The sequence below is a fragment of the Ochotona curzoniae genome, unplaced genomic scaffold (genome assembly GCF_017591425.1).
Source record: "Ochotona curzoniae isolate NIBS_2020 unplaced genomic scaffold, NIBS_Ocur_1.0 scaffold_3890, whole genome shotgun sequence".
Lineage (NCBI taxonomy): Eukaryota > Metazoa > Chordata > Mammalia > Lagomorpha > Ochotonidae > Ochotona > Ochotona curzoniae.
The window spans coordinates 14,125,729-14,144,678 of NW_024467115.1; the positions used below are offsets into that span (position 1 = coordinate 14,125,729).

General features: G+C 44.5%; 1 protein-coding gene across 1 annotated transcript in view; it reads right to left on the reverse strand.

Moving 5' to 3' along the window:
- LOC121146167 (MFS-type transporter SLC18B1-like) overlaps positions 1-18,707 on the reverse strand; it is a 30,986-nt gene extending 12,279 nt beyond the window's left edge. The window contains exons 1-6 of the mRNA XM_040965486.1: positions 18,487-18,707; positions 18,111-18,184; positions 12,891-13,038; positions 11,561-11,717; positions 2,100-2,236; positions 404-505 (exon numbers count right to left, since the gene is read on the reverse strand). Coding sequence (XP_040821420.1) covers positions 404-505; positions 2,100-2,236; positions 11,561-11,717; positions 12,891-13,038; positions 18,111-18,184; positions 18,487-18,648 — 780 coding nt within the window. The 5' untranslated portion in view covers positions 18,649-18,707. The remainder of the gene's footprint in view (positions 1-403; positions 506-2,099; positions 2,237-11,560; positions 11,718-12,890; positions 13,039-18,110; positions 18,185-18,486) is intronic.
- Positions 18,708-18,950: the final 243 nt, after the last annotated feature.

Consider the following 18,950-nt stretch of genomic DNA (forward strand, 5'->3'; position numbering starts at 1 on the left):
GGATCCCATATGGGCGCCGGTTCTATCCCGGCAGCCTCGCTTCCCCGGAAGAGGCTCCTGGCTTCGGATCGGCATAGTATCGGCCCGTTGCGCTCACTTGGGGACTGAATCATCAGACGGAAGATCTTCCTCTCTCTTTCTCTCTCCTCTCTGTATATCCGCCTTTCCAATAAAAAAAGTAATAAAAATAAATCTTTAAAAAAATTCTTTAAACATTTTTCATTTTACAACTGAGGCAATTAAAAGTTAATTGGCTCAAGGTCATGGCTGAAGTGGGAAGACACAGAGAACTCTCAATTGCATAGATCCTCTCCAACTAAATGACTCACCAGTCTCAGACTCACAGGAAAAGCACTTATCTAAATATACATGAGCAACTCCAATAAAAAGCAAGCATACGTACAGGCATTTTGTCACTCAGCAAACCAAAGAGTGGTGAGGAAATGGTGTAGGTCAGCGCCATACCCAGGAATACCAGTCCAACATGTCCAGCTGGTAACTTAAACTGTAAAAGAAATTCTGTATTAAAGTCACAGGGGTAAGTCACTAAAAAACTACCCAAAGAAAGCTTGCTCTCATGGATCCTGGCTTCAGACTAGCCTAGGCCAGTCATTGCAACCATTTAAAGGACTGAACTAACCAGACACAAGATCTCTCTCTCTCACACGCCCCCCAACTCTGTCTTCAAGTAAATAAATAAATCTGAGAGAACAACAAAGTTTTCTGACAATGAGAAAGAAACATTTGATAAAATGGAAAGTAAATTTCTGAGAATGTCATAGGTCACAGTTGTATGGAACAATAACCCTCCAACCTCAAAAAGGATGTGTAGCAAGTTCTCTCTGAACTGAGAAAAGTCCTCCATGGTGAGGCACTGCCAACAGCCCTAACAGAGTGAAAGCATCACGCCAACCAACCTGGAGCAAGTAGGGGCCCCCCTTCCCACCATCACATGACAAGTGGCCAGCCACAGTGGTGTTTTGGGGAAAACCTGTCTCCTTCTTCCCATTTAAATAAACTACTTTTTCCTGGAAGGGGTGCAGTGGCTGACTTCTTCTATGGAAACAGCTTGGGTTTCTCAGAGATAAGTCACAGATTATTTCTCATTAGACACAACTTTCCAGGAGCACAGAAAACAGTGACTCAAAGAGATGCGTAGTTGACGATGGATACGGATTGGGTCACTGCAACAATAGAATATTTCTTGGGTGTTATCTTATAGATGTTCACCAGTTGAACACGATGTTACATTGCTCCCTAAACCTTGGGTCACACACAAAAACTACAGTCCCCAACCTTATCTGTGAAGTACCTCCAATTGTAATGATTTCAAAAGATAGGGTGAATTGTAAAAGCAAAAATCATTTTAATCATTATATTTATAATGTATCAGTGTTCAGAAAGCATGAAAATTACTATCTTAGAAACTTCATGGAAAGTTGAGCTGATAATCTTGTTATTTCACTGCAGCAACTTAATAACATTGTTCACTTAGGACTCCTTATAGATACATAGTAAGTGTCTAATATAATTAATGGCCATACATGATGATTAATTTTATTGCATCATCAATAATCTTTCTTCCTAACTATTTAAGAACAAACTTTATAATACCAAACTCTTGAAAAGTCAACATTGACTTTTCAGCACTGGAGTCTCTTAGTTCCTTTCTCCTATTCCAGACTCATGCAGTCAGCAGTGTCCTATTCTGAAAAACACTCTAAAAATTGAGTGGATCCAAAAACAATCTGTTACAGAATAACCTCCCAACCCCAAATGGTCTTAAGCACCTCATGCCTCACTGGAACACAGAGGACCATGTTCCTTGTTCAGCAACACAGATGAGGTCCATGTTGGCTCTACAGGGCCATTAGCAAGTCATGGGAGAGAGACCAATGTCCAGCCCCTTTAGCGAAAGATTGCACTCTTCATTGAGTCAGATCCCTCAATCATAGGGACATGACAGAGGAAGGCTATCCCGGTATGCAGTTCCCCATCTGCCTCATTTTTACATCCACTCAAAAGTCTTATCTTGGTATTCCATAAAGCAGGGCCCAAGAACCAGCAATTATGTTCGCATGCCACAGCAAAGAACTCACCTTCTCCAAAACAAAAAGTGACAAAGTCGGATCCAGGAAGCCAAAGCATGAGTTGGTTGACATAATGACTAAGGCATTCAGCACAACCTTGGGTAAAGTGACGAGTTTCCAGAAGGAGTGTTTACCTACATCAGCCTCTTTAGGGTAGAGTGGAAAAAGAAAAAACAAACATGCAAGAAATAAACATAGCAATGGAAATCTCTTAACTTTGTTTTAGTTCCTTTTGAACAGAAACACTGGTAAGGCCATGTCCATCTTGTCACACAATAGCTGCATCTTTGGGCTTGCTCAACACTACATTATCATCCATCCACATTCACATGTGTATTCTTCAAATCTAGAGGTCACATTCAATTTTCTTAAAACTGATTTCCCAAATGCAAAAGGCAATGAACCAGAATCAGACATGAGGGAGACTAGACTACACAGCATAACCTAGAAGGAAGGCCTTCCCCAGAAAGGATGGAGAACATGCAGTTCGACATGGTGTTTGGGAGAGGTGTCACGAGAGCGTCAGCAAGGAACAAGGTCCTTAGAGGAACTTGTGTTATTATTAATTACTTTGTTTTCTGCCAGCAAAGCAAACACCATATTGAAAGGTATGCTACTGAATCCTGTGTAGATTGCATCTGCATTCAAGTTGTGCACCTACCTTACTTCCCATCAACAAAGTAGTAACCCAACTTCCTCACTGTCTCAAAAGCATCATGCATGGCTATTTCCAAGCCTATCGTCATTTTGTTTGATTCCTTTGTCCTGGCAAGTTATCAATTGTGTTTACTCTGAAATGTTTGATTCTCGTTCCTAATTAATAATTTTTTTTCCTTTTTCAGGCTTTCTACTGCATTTCTAATCTGTACTATATAATTTACCACTGAAACTATATTTCCCTTTGGGTTGTACACTACAGTTTCAAGGCTTTCCGACCTTCCATATAATTTACTGAGCAAAATCTCTACCGAGGCAGACACCATACAAAACACTGGGCACACAGAGGTAGACACGACAGACTAAGATCCTGTCCTATAGGAAGTTAAAATGAGGAATTGAGGGAGCTAGGACAGGGTTAGAAGAATCTGGCAGAACACGAACAAGCACTGCCTTAAAACCTCAGAGAAGACTGCACAGAAAGGCTGTGCAAAGCGCTTCCATGTAAGCTGGTGCAGAGAATGAGCCTGAAACGAGCAAGAAGGGAAAATCAAAATCAGGCCTATGATCCAGAGACTGAGCGGGAAGGGAACTCTGCTGTGCAAAGCAAAACAAAAGGAAAAAAGCAAACTTGGACGATGGAGATTGGGGCAGGCCTGGCGATGCCGTGAGGTGCCAACTCAGAGCAGGTGGTGATGTGATCGTGTAGCGCCCGGTGAAATACACCAAGGTGTCTGAGGAATCATGGCTCCAACAGGATTTAAAGGGATCTCCGTGGCCATGTGGAAAATGCACAGAAGATCACTGGATGGGAGGTTGTTAAAGTGATCCCATTGGAGATGATAACAGCACCAGAGAATGGCTGCTCCATGATGGTTGGAAGTAGTCCTTGTGTGTGCTTATTTCGCTTATTTCTTCCCCAGCACTGGTATAGATTGTTATTCTACAAAATACCCACTGAACATTGATCAAGTATGAGGTAAAGCTGAAGAAACTCAAGAAGTAATGCTTTAAGTCCTACACGTAGACCTGTTCAGGTTACAAAAGATAAAAGTTGATCATTGGTGTTGCTGGGAACCAAGTCACAGCACACCAGGAGCTTCACTACAGAAACAGTACTTCAAGATGACAGCACCACCGTGTGGCTCAGTGAGGTATTGACAGAAAGGAGATAGCTGAATTTCAAACTGTATACTTTCCATGTCTATGATTTCCTTTAAAATATAAATTGCAAATGATTCTAGTTACAATTCATCAACGTAATCCTGCACGTAAATTTCATTGTTCATTTACAGTTTAAGACAAAGCAGTATGCATATTCAGTCCCATTCCATAAAATATAAAAGGAGAAAAGGGGTTATCACAATAGCCTGATTAAAAATCTATGGGGGCTGGCACAGTGTTTCAACAAACTAATCATCTGCCTGAGGCGCTGGCATCACGCATGGATACTAGTTCTTTTCCCAGCTTCTCAAATTCTGATCCAACTCCCTGCTTATGGCCTGGAAGGCAGTGCAGGATGGCTCAAGTCCTTGGGCCTCTCCACCCACGTGGGAGCCCCAGAAGAAGCTTCTGGCTTCGGACCAGCTCAGTTCCAGTCATTAAAGCCATTTGAGGAATGGATCAGCAGATAGATCTCTCCTTCTCTCCATCTCTGTAAATTTGTCTTTCAAATAAGGAATGAACAGTTTGCCTCAGTTTTTTAAGAAGACAAAGTAAAGGAAACCTGGGCTTGTTCAAGTGACACGTAGAAAAATAAGATGGGAAAGCTTTCAAAACCACTTCAATGTGGTATTCCTGTTGCTTCCTCCAAAGTCAGATACACCCTTGAATGCACATCACTCTAATTTAACAAAACTTGCCCTAGCAAGTCGCTGCCAACAGCAAAAGAAGTCAGATGGTTTTCAGGTGTAATGGGGGAAAGACGACAGCTGAGCTCTGCAGTATAAGTTACTCAGCATCCGGCCTAATGATCAATACAGTTCAGAGAACCTCTCAAAAGGATTGCTAAAATTAATTTCTGCAGAATGAACAGGGTAAGAAAAGTGGGAAATATGCCAGTCATGTGACTCCTCTATTTAAACCTATCGCTAGACCCACCGCCACCATCGTCCAAGGACACAGGGGAGTTCAACCTCGGGGCCTGGGTGAAGAGAGCTTCCTGCAGCCTATCAGCTGCTGCGAATACCCAAAACCAGGTTGGACTCAATGCTTCGGGCCCTGGCCAGAGCCACTACTGCCACACAGAGAGCGAGTCCTGGGCTTTAGGGCGGCCAGTGTGCCAACTGGCACCAGGCTCTGCCTACTGGCCACCCAACAGGGATCTCTGGGGTCTTTGGGATGTGGAAATGCTGCCTAGGCACATCCATGAATGAGGCCATTATGCATGTTGGTGAGGAGTCAGTCCTGAGGGACTCCCAATGGCAGGGTCACTTTACTTGAATGTGAGCATGGGTACTGGCCCTGGCGCTTTGAGGGGAGCAGCAAGACAATCTGTATGGGTCAGATTGATACACCATCCTACGTGAGTCCTGTGTAGGATTTGTTATAACCAAACAACGCTGACAACCACATGACAGTCCATGTGAAAGCTAGGGCTGGGGGCCTGTCTAGCAGGGCTAGATCATAGTACTTGACAGAATGTCAGAACAGGGGACAGATCACATTAGGAAGGGCCATGACACTAACCAGCACACAAGTGAACCATGTCCAGGGGTATATTTTGTGAGCTATGTATGGGCCAAATCCTGTGGAAATAGAAGTCCCGTGGTTAGCTCAAGAGTTGGGGTGGTGAAGGTCTGAGCTAGGTGTGACCATGGAACCTACCATCACTCATGGGTACAGGGATCAATGAAAGTCTGGGCTGGTTAAGGGAGCAGCACCTGCATGTGCATCCAAAAATAAGGATGGGGGTGGGCCGGGCTGCAACATTCACCAGTTCATACAAGGCGAAAATGGAGGGGCAGGCTATGCCAGGTGATGGCCTAATGCCCACTGGCATGTATGAGATCTGGGTCTGGGAGTGGGTCAAGTGGGGAAATTTGGGAAACTCTCCTACTGGGTCATAACTCTCAATGATGATCACATGGTCCACGCCTGCGGGTTGGACAAGCTAGACAAAATAGCTCCAATGACTGGCTAATGTGTGGATTGATTATGAAAGGGGGCCAACCAAGCAGGGCCAAGTAAACCTTAGTTCACAAGCAAGAACAGAAATCAGGCTGGAGCACAGGTTATGCCAAGCTACGCTCTTACACCTGCTAGTCCGAATGAGTCAGGGATGCTAGCCCACAACATCGAAGGCAAAAGCCAAGAGAGGTGAGGAGCTATGCCGGGAGCTGGGTCAGAGTAACCACTGGCATGCACATGATCTATGGTTGGGAACAGGCCTGGTTGAGTAGCTAAGAGCACACTCTGGCTGGGTTCGGGTTCCCACTGGTAAGGATGATGCCAGAATGGGGATTGCATTCTGGTCTGGATATGACTACAGTGTCCCTTATTACAAGTGTGGATTTGGGCTCCGTGCTCCAGCGTAGGTGTAGGAGGGACTTCCCCTACTGAGCCATGTGTGAGCAGTGTTTGGGTAAGAATGAGCCGTGGCTATGCTGAAACATCCAATAGTAAGAAATGGAATGGGTTGAAAGCCAATCAGGAAAGGCCACTGTTCCTGCCAGGACAGCATGTGGACTAAATAGGGTTGGCCCATGGACACCCTGGTATATGCAAGATCTGGCATTGGGAGAGGTTCTGATTGAGGAGTCCCTGAAGGTGAGTGCAAGAACCACGCTAGGGAGCAGCCTATTGGCATACATTTGGCACAGGTCAGGGGCACACCAGGCTGAACCAGTTCACATCACCTACTGGTGAATCCAACAACCAGCACAGAGTGTGGTCCAGCCAGGTTCAGTAGCAACACATACCAGTAGTACACATTATGGCTGGGACAGGGCTAAGCTGTGCCCCCACCAGCTAGAGCCGGAATTGCGGGTGGGCTGTGCCGGGCCAGACACCAACTGGCAAAGGCAAGGTGGGCCATGCCAAACTGGATTGCAGCACCCAACCAGTACACGTGGAAGTCAGGGGGTGAGGGGCCAAAGCTAGTAGGGGGAAGGTGGAGGGTTCCCCTGCTGGACAGCCATTCCCATTGGAGAGCGTGAGCTGGAATGGGAGCAGACCAGACCAGGCAGGGACACAATACCTGTGGGCCTCATGCGAGCTAGATCAGGGAAACGCAAGGCTGGGCTAATTGTTGCTACTGGTGCAAGCATAAATCAGAGTGGGTGAGGGTTATTGGGTTTTGCCACAGCATCAGCTAGCAGATGAGCCACTGGGGGTTAATTCTGTCAAGTTAAACTGCAGAATCACCTGCAAAGTGCATGATGTGGGAGTGGACCCAGTAGGGAAACATTGGGTACTTCCCTCTTGGGTTATCACTCTCACTGGAGAGCATGAAAACCAGGATTGGGGAACGCATGGCTAGACAGATGGTGGCACTCGTTGGCACTAGTGTGGACTGCATAGTGGAGCTGGTTGTGTTGAACTAGGCTTCAATGCCCATTGACATGTATGAGAGCTGAATGGGATGTGGGGCAGACTGAACCAGTCTGCTGTATATATTGGCAAGCACAGGAACCAGGGCAGGGGGTAGGTCTGATGGGGGTTTTTGCGGGTTGCTCCTACTAGGCTGTAGCTCGAACTGGTTTATGTGAGAGCTGAGTATGAGGTGGGCAGAATCAGTCTAGACTGCAACACCCATGAGTTCATGGGGAAGATAAGGCTGGAAACAGAACTGACCCAGCAAATGCAACCACCAGCAGAGGCATAAGCTGACTGGGACAATGGACTGTCCCACCCTGGGCAGGCAAGACACAGAAGAATCAGGTCTGGGGTCACTGCAGACAAAGATTTTTTGGGGATTCTTCCAACTAAACTGCTGATGCCAGAACCACAACCATGAAGAGAAGTGCAGGTTCCATGATCTGACCATGGAGTGCATGTGTCAAAGCTGAGCCTCCTCCTTGGTTCAGATGGAGCAGTAGACAGCATATCAGGCACACATGGATGCTACAGCAGTCCATCAGAACCTGCAGAGGGCACCTGGTACCAAGACAGAGGATGGAGGATAGAATAAAGTGAAAATCTGGGTAATTGGAGACTCTAAGGTGAACTATGTCAGTCATTGGATCTGGAGGGATTTCATCATGCTTGGAATGGAAAGATTGGCTGCAGTTTAGAACTGTTGAGCTATCAAAGCCACTTGAGCAGTGCCCTCGGAGCATGCCTCACCTTAGGGATCCTGGAATGGGTGGGAGCCTTGGTGGGGCTTTTCCCTTTATCTCCCCGCTTATCCCACATACAGAAAAAAAAAATGTGTAAATAATGGTCTCACCCACTTTCCTGTAGTCCTGACCCTTTCTGCCCTAATAAACTATGTAAAATTATTTTTAATATTAAATTAACATAATAAAAAAAGAAACAAAAGTAAAAAATAAATCTAACACTAGCTCCCAATAGATTTCAGGATGAAGGTTACATTTCACAGTATGTTTTTATCCTAAGTTGACAATTAACAAAGACATATATTTGCTATGTACAATATAATGCTTTGATATATGTATATATTGTGAAATGGCTAAATCAGGTGATTTAATGAATGTATTCTAGTACGTGCAATTTTCTGTGCTTTTATTTCAGGTCTACTCGTAGCATTTGTGTGTGTGTGTGTTTTATTTACGGTCTACTCTTAACAATTTTCAGCTTAGGAGACTTCCCTCTGATCCACAGTTCTACTTTCTGCAACCTGAAAATATGAAATGGAAAATTCCAGAAACAAGAAGCTGATTATGCTTTAAAGAACTTTTACGGTGCATTATTAGAGTTGTTCCATCTTATCAGCAATTGCTAATTTCTGCTGTACTTAATTTAGAAATTAACTTTAATCATTAAGTAGATATAGGAAGGAAAAACCATAGTGTTATCAGGGTTTGGTACCCTCTGCAGTTGCAAGCATCACTAGAGATATTGAAATACATCCCATGGATAAGAGCAGGCAACCGTATTCAATATACCAGTATTAACTGTAGCAACTTGAGCTTAATGAAGGATTTCAATAAGAGGATTGGCTTGCTCATGCCTACTTTGGAAATAGTACTTCAGAACAGGACAAACAGGTACCAGCAACATGGCCTAACGGCTAAAGTCCTCGCCTTGAACATGCAGAGATCCCATATGGGCGCCGGTTCTAATCCCGGCAGCTCCACTTCCCATCTAGCTCCATGCTTGTGGCCTGGAAAGCAGTGGAGAATGCCCCAAAGCCTTGGGATCCTGCACCCGCGTGGGAGACCTGCAAGAGCATCTGACTGCTGGCTTCAGATCGGCACAGCACCGGTCATTGTGCTCACTTGGGGAGTGAAGTGAATCATCGGATAGAAGATCTTCCTCTCTGTCTCTCCTCCTCTCTGTATATCTGACTTTGGAATAAAAATAAATAAATCTTAAAAAAAAAAAAACATAGAAGGCCCTGTGAGCAGATACTAAGAATGAAGCAGTGGGACTCAGCTGCCATAAGCAAAAGCCATGTCGCCTGAGCGTCTACAGGAAGATAGGGTAGGTAGAATTTGGAGAACATTAAATTCCACCTGAGAACAATTCAATCTGTATGCACAGCCTTAATAGTATCAATCCTGTGGATTTTTTAAAACCATATTTTATACACCCAATCTAAACAAAAGATATAAAAGAAAGTTTTCAACAAAAAAATTTTAAAAAAGAAGAGTTTTCAAACTGTTTGTTGTTGTGGGTCATGAAAATCCCAACTATCTGTTTTTGTTAAGTTCAGTCATGCTGCAGAGAAACTTTAGAAATAATTAAAAAAAAAATGAAGAGAAATGATTGCTCAGTAGCTAGGTAGGTGTGGCTGAAGGCTACAAGGGACAGCGAGTGTGGAGGGGAGAGACAGGTGAGAAGTACCGGACAGGCATCAAGGGTAACCCGTGCTGGGGCAAGTTCAACATCTAATCACTGAGGTTCTCAATATGCAGCTGAACTACAAGCTAGTTAGTATGTCTTGGCAAACGATGTAGGAAAGAGTTAAAAGTGTTTTCTCCTTGCTGCGTGAGACTCTGACCCGCTGTCTATTTCTTAATTATTAGCCAAGTATTCAGCCAACAAACCTAGGCACAGCCAGAAATGTTCATCCACACACCTCGAAGGAGGACAAGCACCACCGTGTGGCTCCCCGTGGTACTGCCTCTCCAGCTCCAGGGTCCCACTGGGATGGCCAGATCTGTCCTGAGTTCCTGCCAGCAACTCAAAGGGCCTACCTGTAAGGAGTACCATGTTGCACGGCAACCTTACTTACAATACTGTAACTCTGGTTGTAAACTTTATCTTGACAGAAGCGTCCAAAAATGAACTCTAGTTATGTGAGAAAGAGGTGTTGTGTGGCTCTCCAAGGTGCTTGTAACCATTGTGTCCCTCCTGTAGATCTGGCAGCAGTTCCCATGCACATACCACAAGGCAGGTTGACTCCTCCTATGAGGCATTAACTCTGCAGCCAGGTGATTGCCACGGCAGCCTCAGGTGGCTCCGTGCCCTTGCACCTGAGCTACGCTGTGTGGGCAGCTGTAGAAACCTGTGGGAGGAAGCACTGGCCTTACCCTCCTATCCTACATTCTTCTGGAAACACTGGGACATGTGTATCCATGGAAACTTAAATTTTCATATGGTTATTTCTACATTTACTACTATTACAACTTGTAGGTTCTCTATCTGCCTTCATTAGAAATACACTTTCTGAGTCCAATGTGATAGCCTAATGGCTGAAGTCCTAGCCTTGAATGCACTGAGATCCTATGTGGGTACCTCATTCATGTCCCGGCTGCTTCGCTCCCCATCCAGCTCCCTGCTTGTGTCCTGGGAAACAGCCCCAAAACTTGAGACCCTGCATTCGTGTGGGAGACCAGGAAGACTTCTTGGCTCCTGGCTCCTTATCGGCTCAGGTCTGGCCTTTGTGGCCACTTGGGGAGTGAACCAGAGGATGGAAGATCTTTCTCTCTGTCTCTCCTTCTCTCTATAAATCTGATTTTGCAATAAAAATATATAAATCTTTTTTAAAATGTATATTCACTTCTCTGCAACTGGGTGTGTACAAAATAACATAAGAATTATTCGTTATGGCTTTTCTTCTCCTTAGCAAAGTGAAGTAGCCCAGGCTTTTGATTACAATCACACATGTGCAGGAATACATTTCTATATTTTATAATATGCATAGTTGGGTGATGTATGTGCTTCTGGTTTATGCCAAATATGCATGATCAACCATATTTGGTTTCAAAAATATTTTGGAGCAAAGTAAGTGGACTATCTGAAATACTTGAGCAGACAGAAATACTTATGAAACAAGGCTATTTCTTAGGGGAAATTCTCATTGAAGTCTGTGTATCACTTACTGCCTAAGAGACATCCTGGAACCTCTCAGAGCTGGTGGCCAACGTGCCCCACAGTAACCTCCTGCTTTGGCTATTTAGTTCAGTTCATCAGTACATCTAGATGGCATTACAGATGGAATCATTCTGAAGCAGACATTGAATATTTGATTGTTCTAAAGGTTGGGAAGAATCTGTGGTATATAAAAATTCATATAAGACAACTGCCTATAAAAATCTGGAAAAAAAAAAAAACCAGCTGCTTCATGGAACTCTAAAAAGCAATTGTTCACAATCTTGACTAAACTGAGTGTGTAGTAAACTGGTCCCCCACAAAGGCATACTCAAACGTGAGTGTCTCAAAGCAAGCGATAAAAGCAGACTTACCATAATTGGGTAAAATACACATGTTGAATGGCACCATCAGGAGGACGAAACAGCCCAGAAAAATGAAAGGCAACTCATAGCCAAAGGATTGATATAAAAAGCCACCTAAAGGGGGACCCAGGGCTAGTCCTAATCCGGAAAAAGTTTCAAGACTTCCCTGAAAATGAGCAAAAAGAAAACAAGACTGAGCTAATTCATTCCATTTGAAGAAATAACCAATGAATATGTAGGCAGAGACACTTGGTATGTGGAATGCCTGAAGCGCATGGCAGAGTGCCTGGCTACAGCCTGGATCCGCTGCTTCCAGCACTAGCATCCTACTGGTGTGCCTAGGCAGCAACCAATGCTAGCTGAAGTACCTCAGGTACTGCCATCCAGGTGAGAGACACTTGGCTTTGTTCTGGCCCAGGTATAGATGTTGTGTGCACTTGGAGAGGTGAATTCATCTATGGAAGACCTTGGACTCTGGTTTTCTTTGTGTGTCTCTTTTCAAACAAAATTTTGAAAAACAGAACCAGCACAATGGCTTAATTAGCTAATTAACCCCCTTCAAGCACCAGTTCATATCCCAGCTGCTCCACTTCCCATCCAGCTCTCTGCCTGTGGCCTGGGAAAGCAGTTGAGGATGGCCCATAGCTTTGGGATCCTGCACCCATGTGGGAGACTCAGAAGAAGTTCCTGGAGCCTGGTTTTGGATTGACTCAGTTCCAGCTATTGTGGCCACTTGGGGAGTGAACAGTGAATGAAATGCATGGAAAATCTTTCTCTCTGTCTCTCCTTCTCTTTGTAAATCTGATTTGTCTTTCTAATGGGAGTAACAGGGACATGAATCAACACCCAAATGGGATGCCAGGAACACAGGGGCATTCTGGGATTTTATGTACTAACAGGGCACTCTTCAGGTAGCACGTTAGCACTGAGGGACTTCAGGACAATCTCTATGATCCTGTCAGCCTGGGGAAAGTTCTCTAGTGAGAATTAAGTATTTTCCCATTAGGGACACGTCTTTTCCAAAGTCGAAGAAAGTGTCAGGCAGCTAAGCCATTAAGTAGGCTACAGGGAAACAGAAAAACGCTATTCAGTCTAAAACTAAAAGGGGTAAAAGGAAGAACTGGCTTAGATTACCTTTATCAGTCAAACTACACATTCAGGAAAACTCCCCTTCCAGCAAGAGCACCTAAGAACACTAATGCTGCATTTATTGACACAACCTTCTGCTACAAGAAGAAATCAGAAGAGAAAGTGATAACACCGAAGATAGAGAGAGGATGCCAGCTTTCATCTGCAAGGTCAATCAAAGGAAATTTAAAAAAACAAGTAAGATACATACCAATACTGTAGCTACATTATTTGGAAAAGCCTTTGCGATGATAGAGGAAGAGGCAGTTATGGCTGCACGAAAGCTCACTGCATCCATTATCCTCACCAGAAAACACAGAACAATAAATATCGGTCCATCTGGCACTTGATCCAAGACACTAAAATGCAATAGAAAGACAAGTCTTAAATGTCAAGCTGATTTTTATTTTTTCCCCTAATTATTCCCATGGTATTCACTCATGGTTATTACAATAAGTTGTCTTAATAACACGTTTTTGAAGAGTGGCTCTGTTACATTGGGTCTGACACAGTAACCTAGTGGCTAAAGTCCTTGCCTTGCACACGCCTGGACAGGATCCCACATGGCTGCCAGTTCTAATCCCGGCTGCCCCACTTCCCATCCAACTCCCTGTTTGTGACCTGAGAAGGCAGTCCAGGATGGGCCAAAGCATTAGGACCCTGCACCCACGTGGGAGACCTGGAGGAAGTTCCTGGCACCTGGCTTCAGATCAGATCAGCTCAGCTCCGGTTGCTGCGGCCACTTGGGGAGTGAGTCATTGGACAAAAGATCGTCCTCTCTGTCTCTCCTCCTTTTTGTATATCTGACTTTCCAATAAAAATAAAATAAAATCTTTTTTTAAGAAAGAGTGGCTTTGCTACATTTTCAATAGGAGGCAGCCACTGAGGGTGGTGGAAACAGTTTGACTCATGACAACTTAGTTTCCCTTTTATACTGACATAGTTTTCCCCTAGATAATAATACTAAATAACTTTTTTGACTGTCCCTTGGTGTCATTAGCTTCAGGACCCCCAGCAGAAACCAAATTCCATAGATGCTCAAGCTCCTTATGTGAAATGAACTAGTATGTGTATGCAATCTATGAGCATCCCCTCTATATTTTAAATCATTTATATCCTAGTTATAAAACCTAATACAAAGTCAATGCCATGAAATGTTCTTATACTATGTTTAGAAAATAACACAAAAAAATATCTTTACATGTTCAACACAGGTGCATTTTTTTTTTATTAAAAATGCCTTCTAACCATTGTTGACTGAATCCCTGGAGGCAGAATCCATAGAAACAGAGGTTAAGTGTATGCAGAGTTCCCAACAAGCCACATTTACAAGTAAGGATTTACCTTCCGAGATCTCTCATACCATCAAAAGAATGAATGGATGCAGAAAATAGAAACCCCGCCCAAGAAAGAACAAAATCAAATGAACAACAAAAACTTTCCAGTTACTCTAACAGCCTCCTTGTCTTTATTTCCCCATAATCTTACTGCACTCTCATCTTCCTCCTGTGCCCACCCCCACCAACACGTGCACAAGCTCTTCCCTATTATTTGTCATTATTCTACTGGTTTATGGGCTCTAAACTTCAGGACGTTCAGAGCTTTTTCCCTTCTGGTGCTCATTTTCCCTCTCTCTGGAAATAGCAATGGGGAAAAACACTTTGCACTGTTGTGAAGTGAACATGTGACCTGGTGCAGCCAATGAGAATATTTTCCTTCCTGAGTTATAATACCAATGAAGCAGGATAGGTCAGCAAAAAAAAAAAAAGATTTAGTCTAGGACTCTCAGGGAGCTATCGTGAGAGTGTCACTCTCTTCCTACTGGCACCACGGGGGATATCTGACACCAAAAGGAGAGCCCTCAAGTCCAAGAACGAAGAAGACAGCAAAAGCTGGGCAGCTGAGAAAGATTTCTGATGGCATTAGACAGCACCTGTGTCCTGGCATTTTGCAGTTGATTCCTAGGGAAGGAATCCAGCTTTCTTGCAAAGGCAAAAAAAAGTTCCTGTTACTCAGCAAGTGAGTTCACTTTCTGTCATTCACAATCACAGAAATCCTAAAGTGTAGGTTGAGAAGAGGTCAGTGTGTTGGCTCAGTGCTGTGGCCATACAGGGAGCACCCAGCAGATGGAAGACCTCCTCTCTCTGAAGCTGTCTTTCAGAGACTTCCTGCAGTCTCCTGGCTGCTTGTGGGCCTCAGGACAGGGCGTGTTGCTTGGAACCCAGCTCCAGCCACCACGTGCTGCTGAGCTCGGGGGTTTTGGTTCTTTGAATCACTGCTTAGGTTGCTCCATGTTGAACCCACAGTGATTTGGTGCTGTGGATCAATCCCAGAGATTCCCAATGACAGTAACACTTCCATTGAAGTACTTGTAATCACTCAACAATGCTGAGCACCAAACACCAGCCGATGCAAAAGCTAAGGATCAGGGCTTGTCTAGTAGGATCATATCCTATTACCTGACATGATGATGGATCAGCAGAGGGGGTCACAGTAGGCAGGGCCATTACATTAACTAGCACTCGAGAACCATATCGGGGATAGATTCTGTGGGGGATGTGTGGGCCAAACCATGCAGATATTCTAGCCTCACTGGTTAGCTTAAGAGTTGGGGTGGTGATGGACTAAACTAGGTGTGACCAAGGAGCCTGCCATCAATCACAGGGAAAGGAACCCACAACAGTCTGGACAGGTCTAGGCAGCAGCACCCAAATGTGCATCCTGAATAGGGTGCAGAGAGAGCCGGGCTGCAACATTCACCAGCTCAAACAAGGCCAATTGGAAGACCAGACTGCACCAGGCACTGGCCTAAAATCCATTGGCATGTATGAGAACTGGGTCTGGGAGTGGATCAAGTGGAGAAACTTGGGAAACTCCCCTGGCGAGTCATAGCTCCCCCCACTGGTAAACATGTGGTCCAGACCTGGGGGTTGGACAAGCTGGGCATAGTAGCTCCAACAGTTGGCTAATGTGTCAATTGGTAAAGGAATGGGATGTACCGGGCAGGACTGAGCAAACCTTAGCCTACATGCGAAACTAGAAACCAGGATGGAGCACAGGTCATGCCAAGCTAGACTCTTGCACCTGCTGCTCTGCGTGAGCCAGGGATGCTAAGCCAATGTCTAAGGCAGAGGCCCGGACAGATGAGGAGCTGAATCAAGCTGAGTAAGAGAAACCACCGGCATGCGTGATCTATGGCTGGAAACAGGCCCGGTTGGGGAGCTAAGGGGCACCCTAGCTGGGTGGATGTTCCCACTAAGGGGTGTGTGGGCTGGAATTGAGACTGCGTTCTGAACAAGATACGAGTGCAGTCTCACTTGGCACAAGTGTGGACTGGGACAAGACGCATCAGGCTGGGCCAGACCCCAAAACCATCTGGTGCTCTAAGAACCAGTTCTGCAAGAACCAGTCTGGGTTGAAGGCCAGTCAGGAAAAGCCACTGTTCCTCCTAGGACAGGAGGTGAACTGAGTAGGGCTGGCTCATGGAACCCCTGGTGTGAGCAAAATCTGGCATTGGGAGGGATTCTGATGGAGCAGCCTGGGCAACTCCTCTTCAGCGCAAAAGCGTGATAGGAAACAGCCCAGATTAGACCGTGGAAAGTTTCCCACTGACATACATTTGGCATGGGTCAGGGGCAGATCAGGCTGAATCAGTTCACATCATCCACTGGCAAATCTGAACACCAGAACAGAGTGTGGGTTGAGCCGGGTTCGGTCACAACAAAAACCAGTGCTCAATACGGAATGCCAAGGTGAGGTTGCCTGTACTTGATGTGACCGCAGCACCCAGCCAGCACGCATGAGAACCAGGAACAAAGGGTGTGGAGCTGGCAGGGGGACTATGGGGGGGGGGGGTTCCCTTGCTGGACAGCTACTCCCACTGGAGATCGTGTGCTGGGATGGTGGCAGACCAGACTAAGCAGGGCTACAATACCTATGCACCTCATGTGGACTAGATCAGAAAAAAGCCAGGCTGAGCTAATTATTCCTACTGGTGCAAACAAAATTAGAGTGGGTGAGGGTTGTTTGGGCTTAGCCACAGCATCAGCTGGCAGAAGCAGGCACTGGGGGATAATTCTGTCAAGTCAAACCACAGAACCACCTGGAGAGTACATAATACGGGAGTGAGAGAGACCTGGGAAGGAAACAGCAGGCTCCTCCCTCTTGGCTTACCACTCCAGGGAATGGAAAAAAACTAGGACAGGGGCTGGAGTGCCTAGACAGAGAAGCACTCAATAACATCTGTGAGGGATGGATAGTTGAGCTGGTTAGATGGAACTAAGCTTCAATACCCATTCACATGCACGAGAGCTGAATGGGATGTGGGACAGACTGGACTAGTCTGCTACATATACTCGGTAGGGGTGGGCCTGGTGGGGGTTAATGCGGGTTGCTCTGACTGGGTTGCAGCTCCCACTGGTTTATGTGAGGGCCGAGTATGTGCTGGGCAGAACCAGGCTGGACTGCAACACCCATTGGTTCCAGTGGAAGTTGGGTCTGAAAACAAAATCAACCCAGCAATTGCAACCACCAGCTGATCGGGACAATGAACTGTGCCGGGCCCTGTACTTGCTACTACATACAAGAATCTGGTCTGAGAACACCTCAAAGTTTCTTTGGGGATCTCCCCAATCGAACCGCCGGACTCAGAATCCTAACCAAGAAAAGACAGAGGACAGAACAAGTCAATCAACCACCTCAGCTATATGTTGGGAGCAAAATACTGGGCAAATGGAGACTCTATGATGGACTATGTCAATCAGTGGATTCCTCAGAGACCTCATTGTGCTTGGAGTGGCAAGACTGACAGCGATTCATAACTAGTGAACTATCAAAACCACTTGAGCAAGAATCTTGGAGTATGCCCTACATCCAGGACCTGGTGACGGTGGGAAACTCGGTGGGGCTTCTGCCTCAATATCCACTTTACCTCAGATATATGAAGTAAACAATATGGAAATAATAGTGTTACCTGCTTTTCTATAGCCCTTGTACCATTTTGCCCTAATTAACTATGTACAAAATTGTCAAAAATATAATTTTAAAAATCCCAAAAAAAATAGTCTTACCCACTTTCCTATAGCCCTTGAACCTTTACCGTAAATGGCTATGTAAAGATTGTCAGATACACAAATAAATAAACAAATATAAATAAATAAAGGCAAAAAATAAAGCAGTCTTTCAAATAAAAAAATAAATACATCAAAAAAATCAGTAAGCTTGCTGGCTTAACGGCAATCCCTTTATAGACTTTTCTTAAGATCGGTGTCATTCATCCCTGTTCTCTTCTCATCCAATTCCTCTGCCAATGGTCATAGGCTGTGCATTCAACAAACAAACAATAGCATCCACTGATTTAAAGCAGTCATTAACATTTGAAACTCAATTACTAGATATATGGACATTTCAAACACATCACACCATGGCTTACCCAAAGAGAATTGTAACTGCTCCTGAGACAAATGTTCCTGCTACAAACAATAATTTTGCTCCAAATTGTGCAAGCTGTAACAAATGCCAAAGAAAAGTGGTAAGTTGATGACTTCACCAATACTACATTGACATTAAAAAGTCCACTGTGTTATAAAATCTAGACTTGGGGAAGATATGTACAGTTAATATATTATTATGATCATTTCTTCTGGAATGGCTTATACACATGGAAATAATTAAAAATTCACCTCTCTTAAGGATGAAAAATTTATGAAATTGTAAAGGTCATTATTATTATAATGTTCTGAATTTGCAAACTTGCAATAATTCATTTTATAACTTTTAAATTAAAATGCACATACTTTAATACTTACATATTTTCCAAACACCAAAGATGACAGCAAGTCAAACAAAGCATAACATCCAAAGATCATACCAATCACAGTATTGCTGGCTCCCTTCTTTTCAGCCTTTAAACAAACCAAAATGGGAAAAATGTTTGAAAGACAGACTTTGCACTGTTGTGAAGTGAGCATGTGACCTGATGCAGCACGAAAAAAAATGAGATCAAAGTGGCATCTTCTTGTGAATTTTCTTGGGGGAGTCCTTAAAATGCTCAGAGTGACAAAGAACAAGAAAACTAGGCGTGAAATGGACACGAAAATAACTCACTCCTCACATCCCTAAGTGCTAGCGGGCATGACTATAAACAAACCCAAAAATCTTCGGAGGAAGAAATCTGGGCACTATTTCATAGTCACGGGACAAGGCAAACAGCTGCTTTAGATGCACTTCCTTCTCGGTATCACACTTAGTTCTAGAATTGTACACTGCTAAA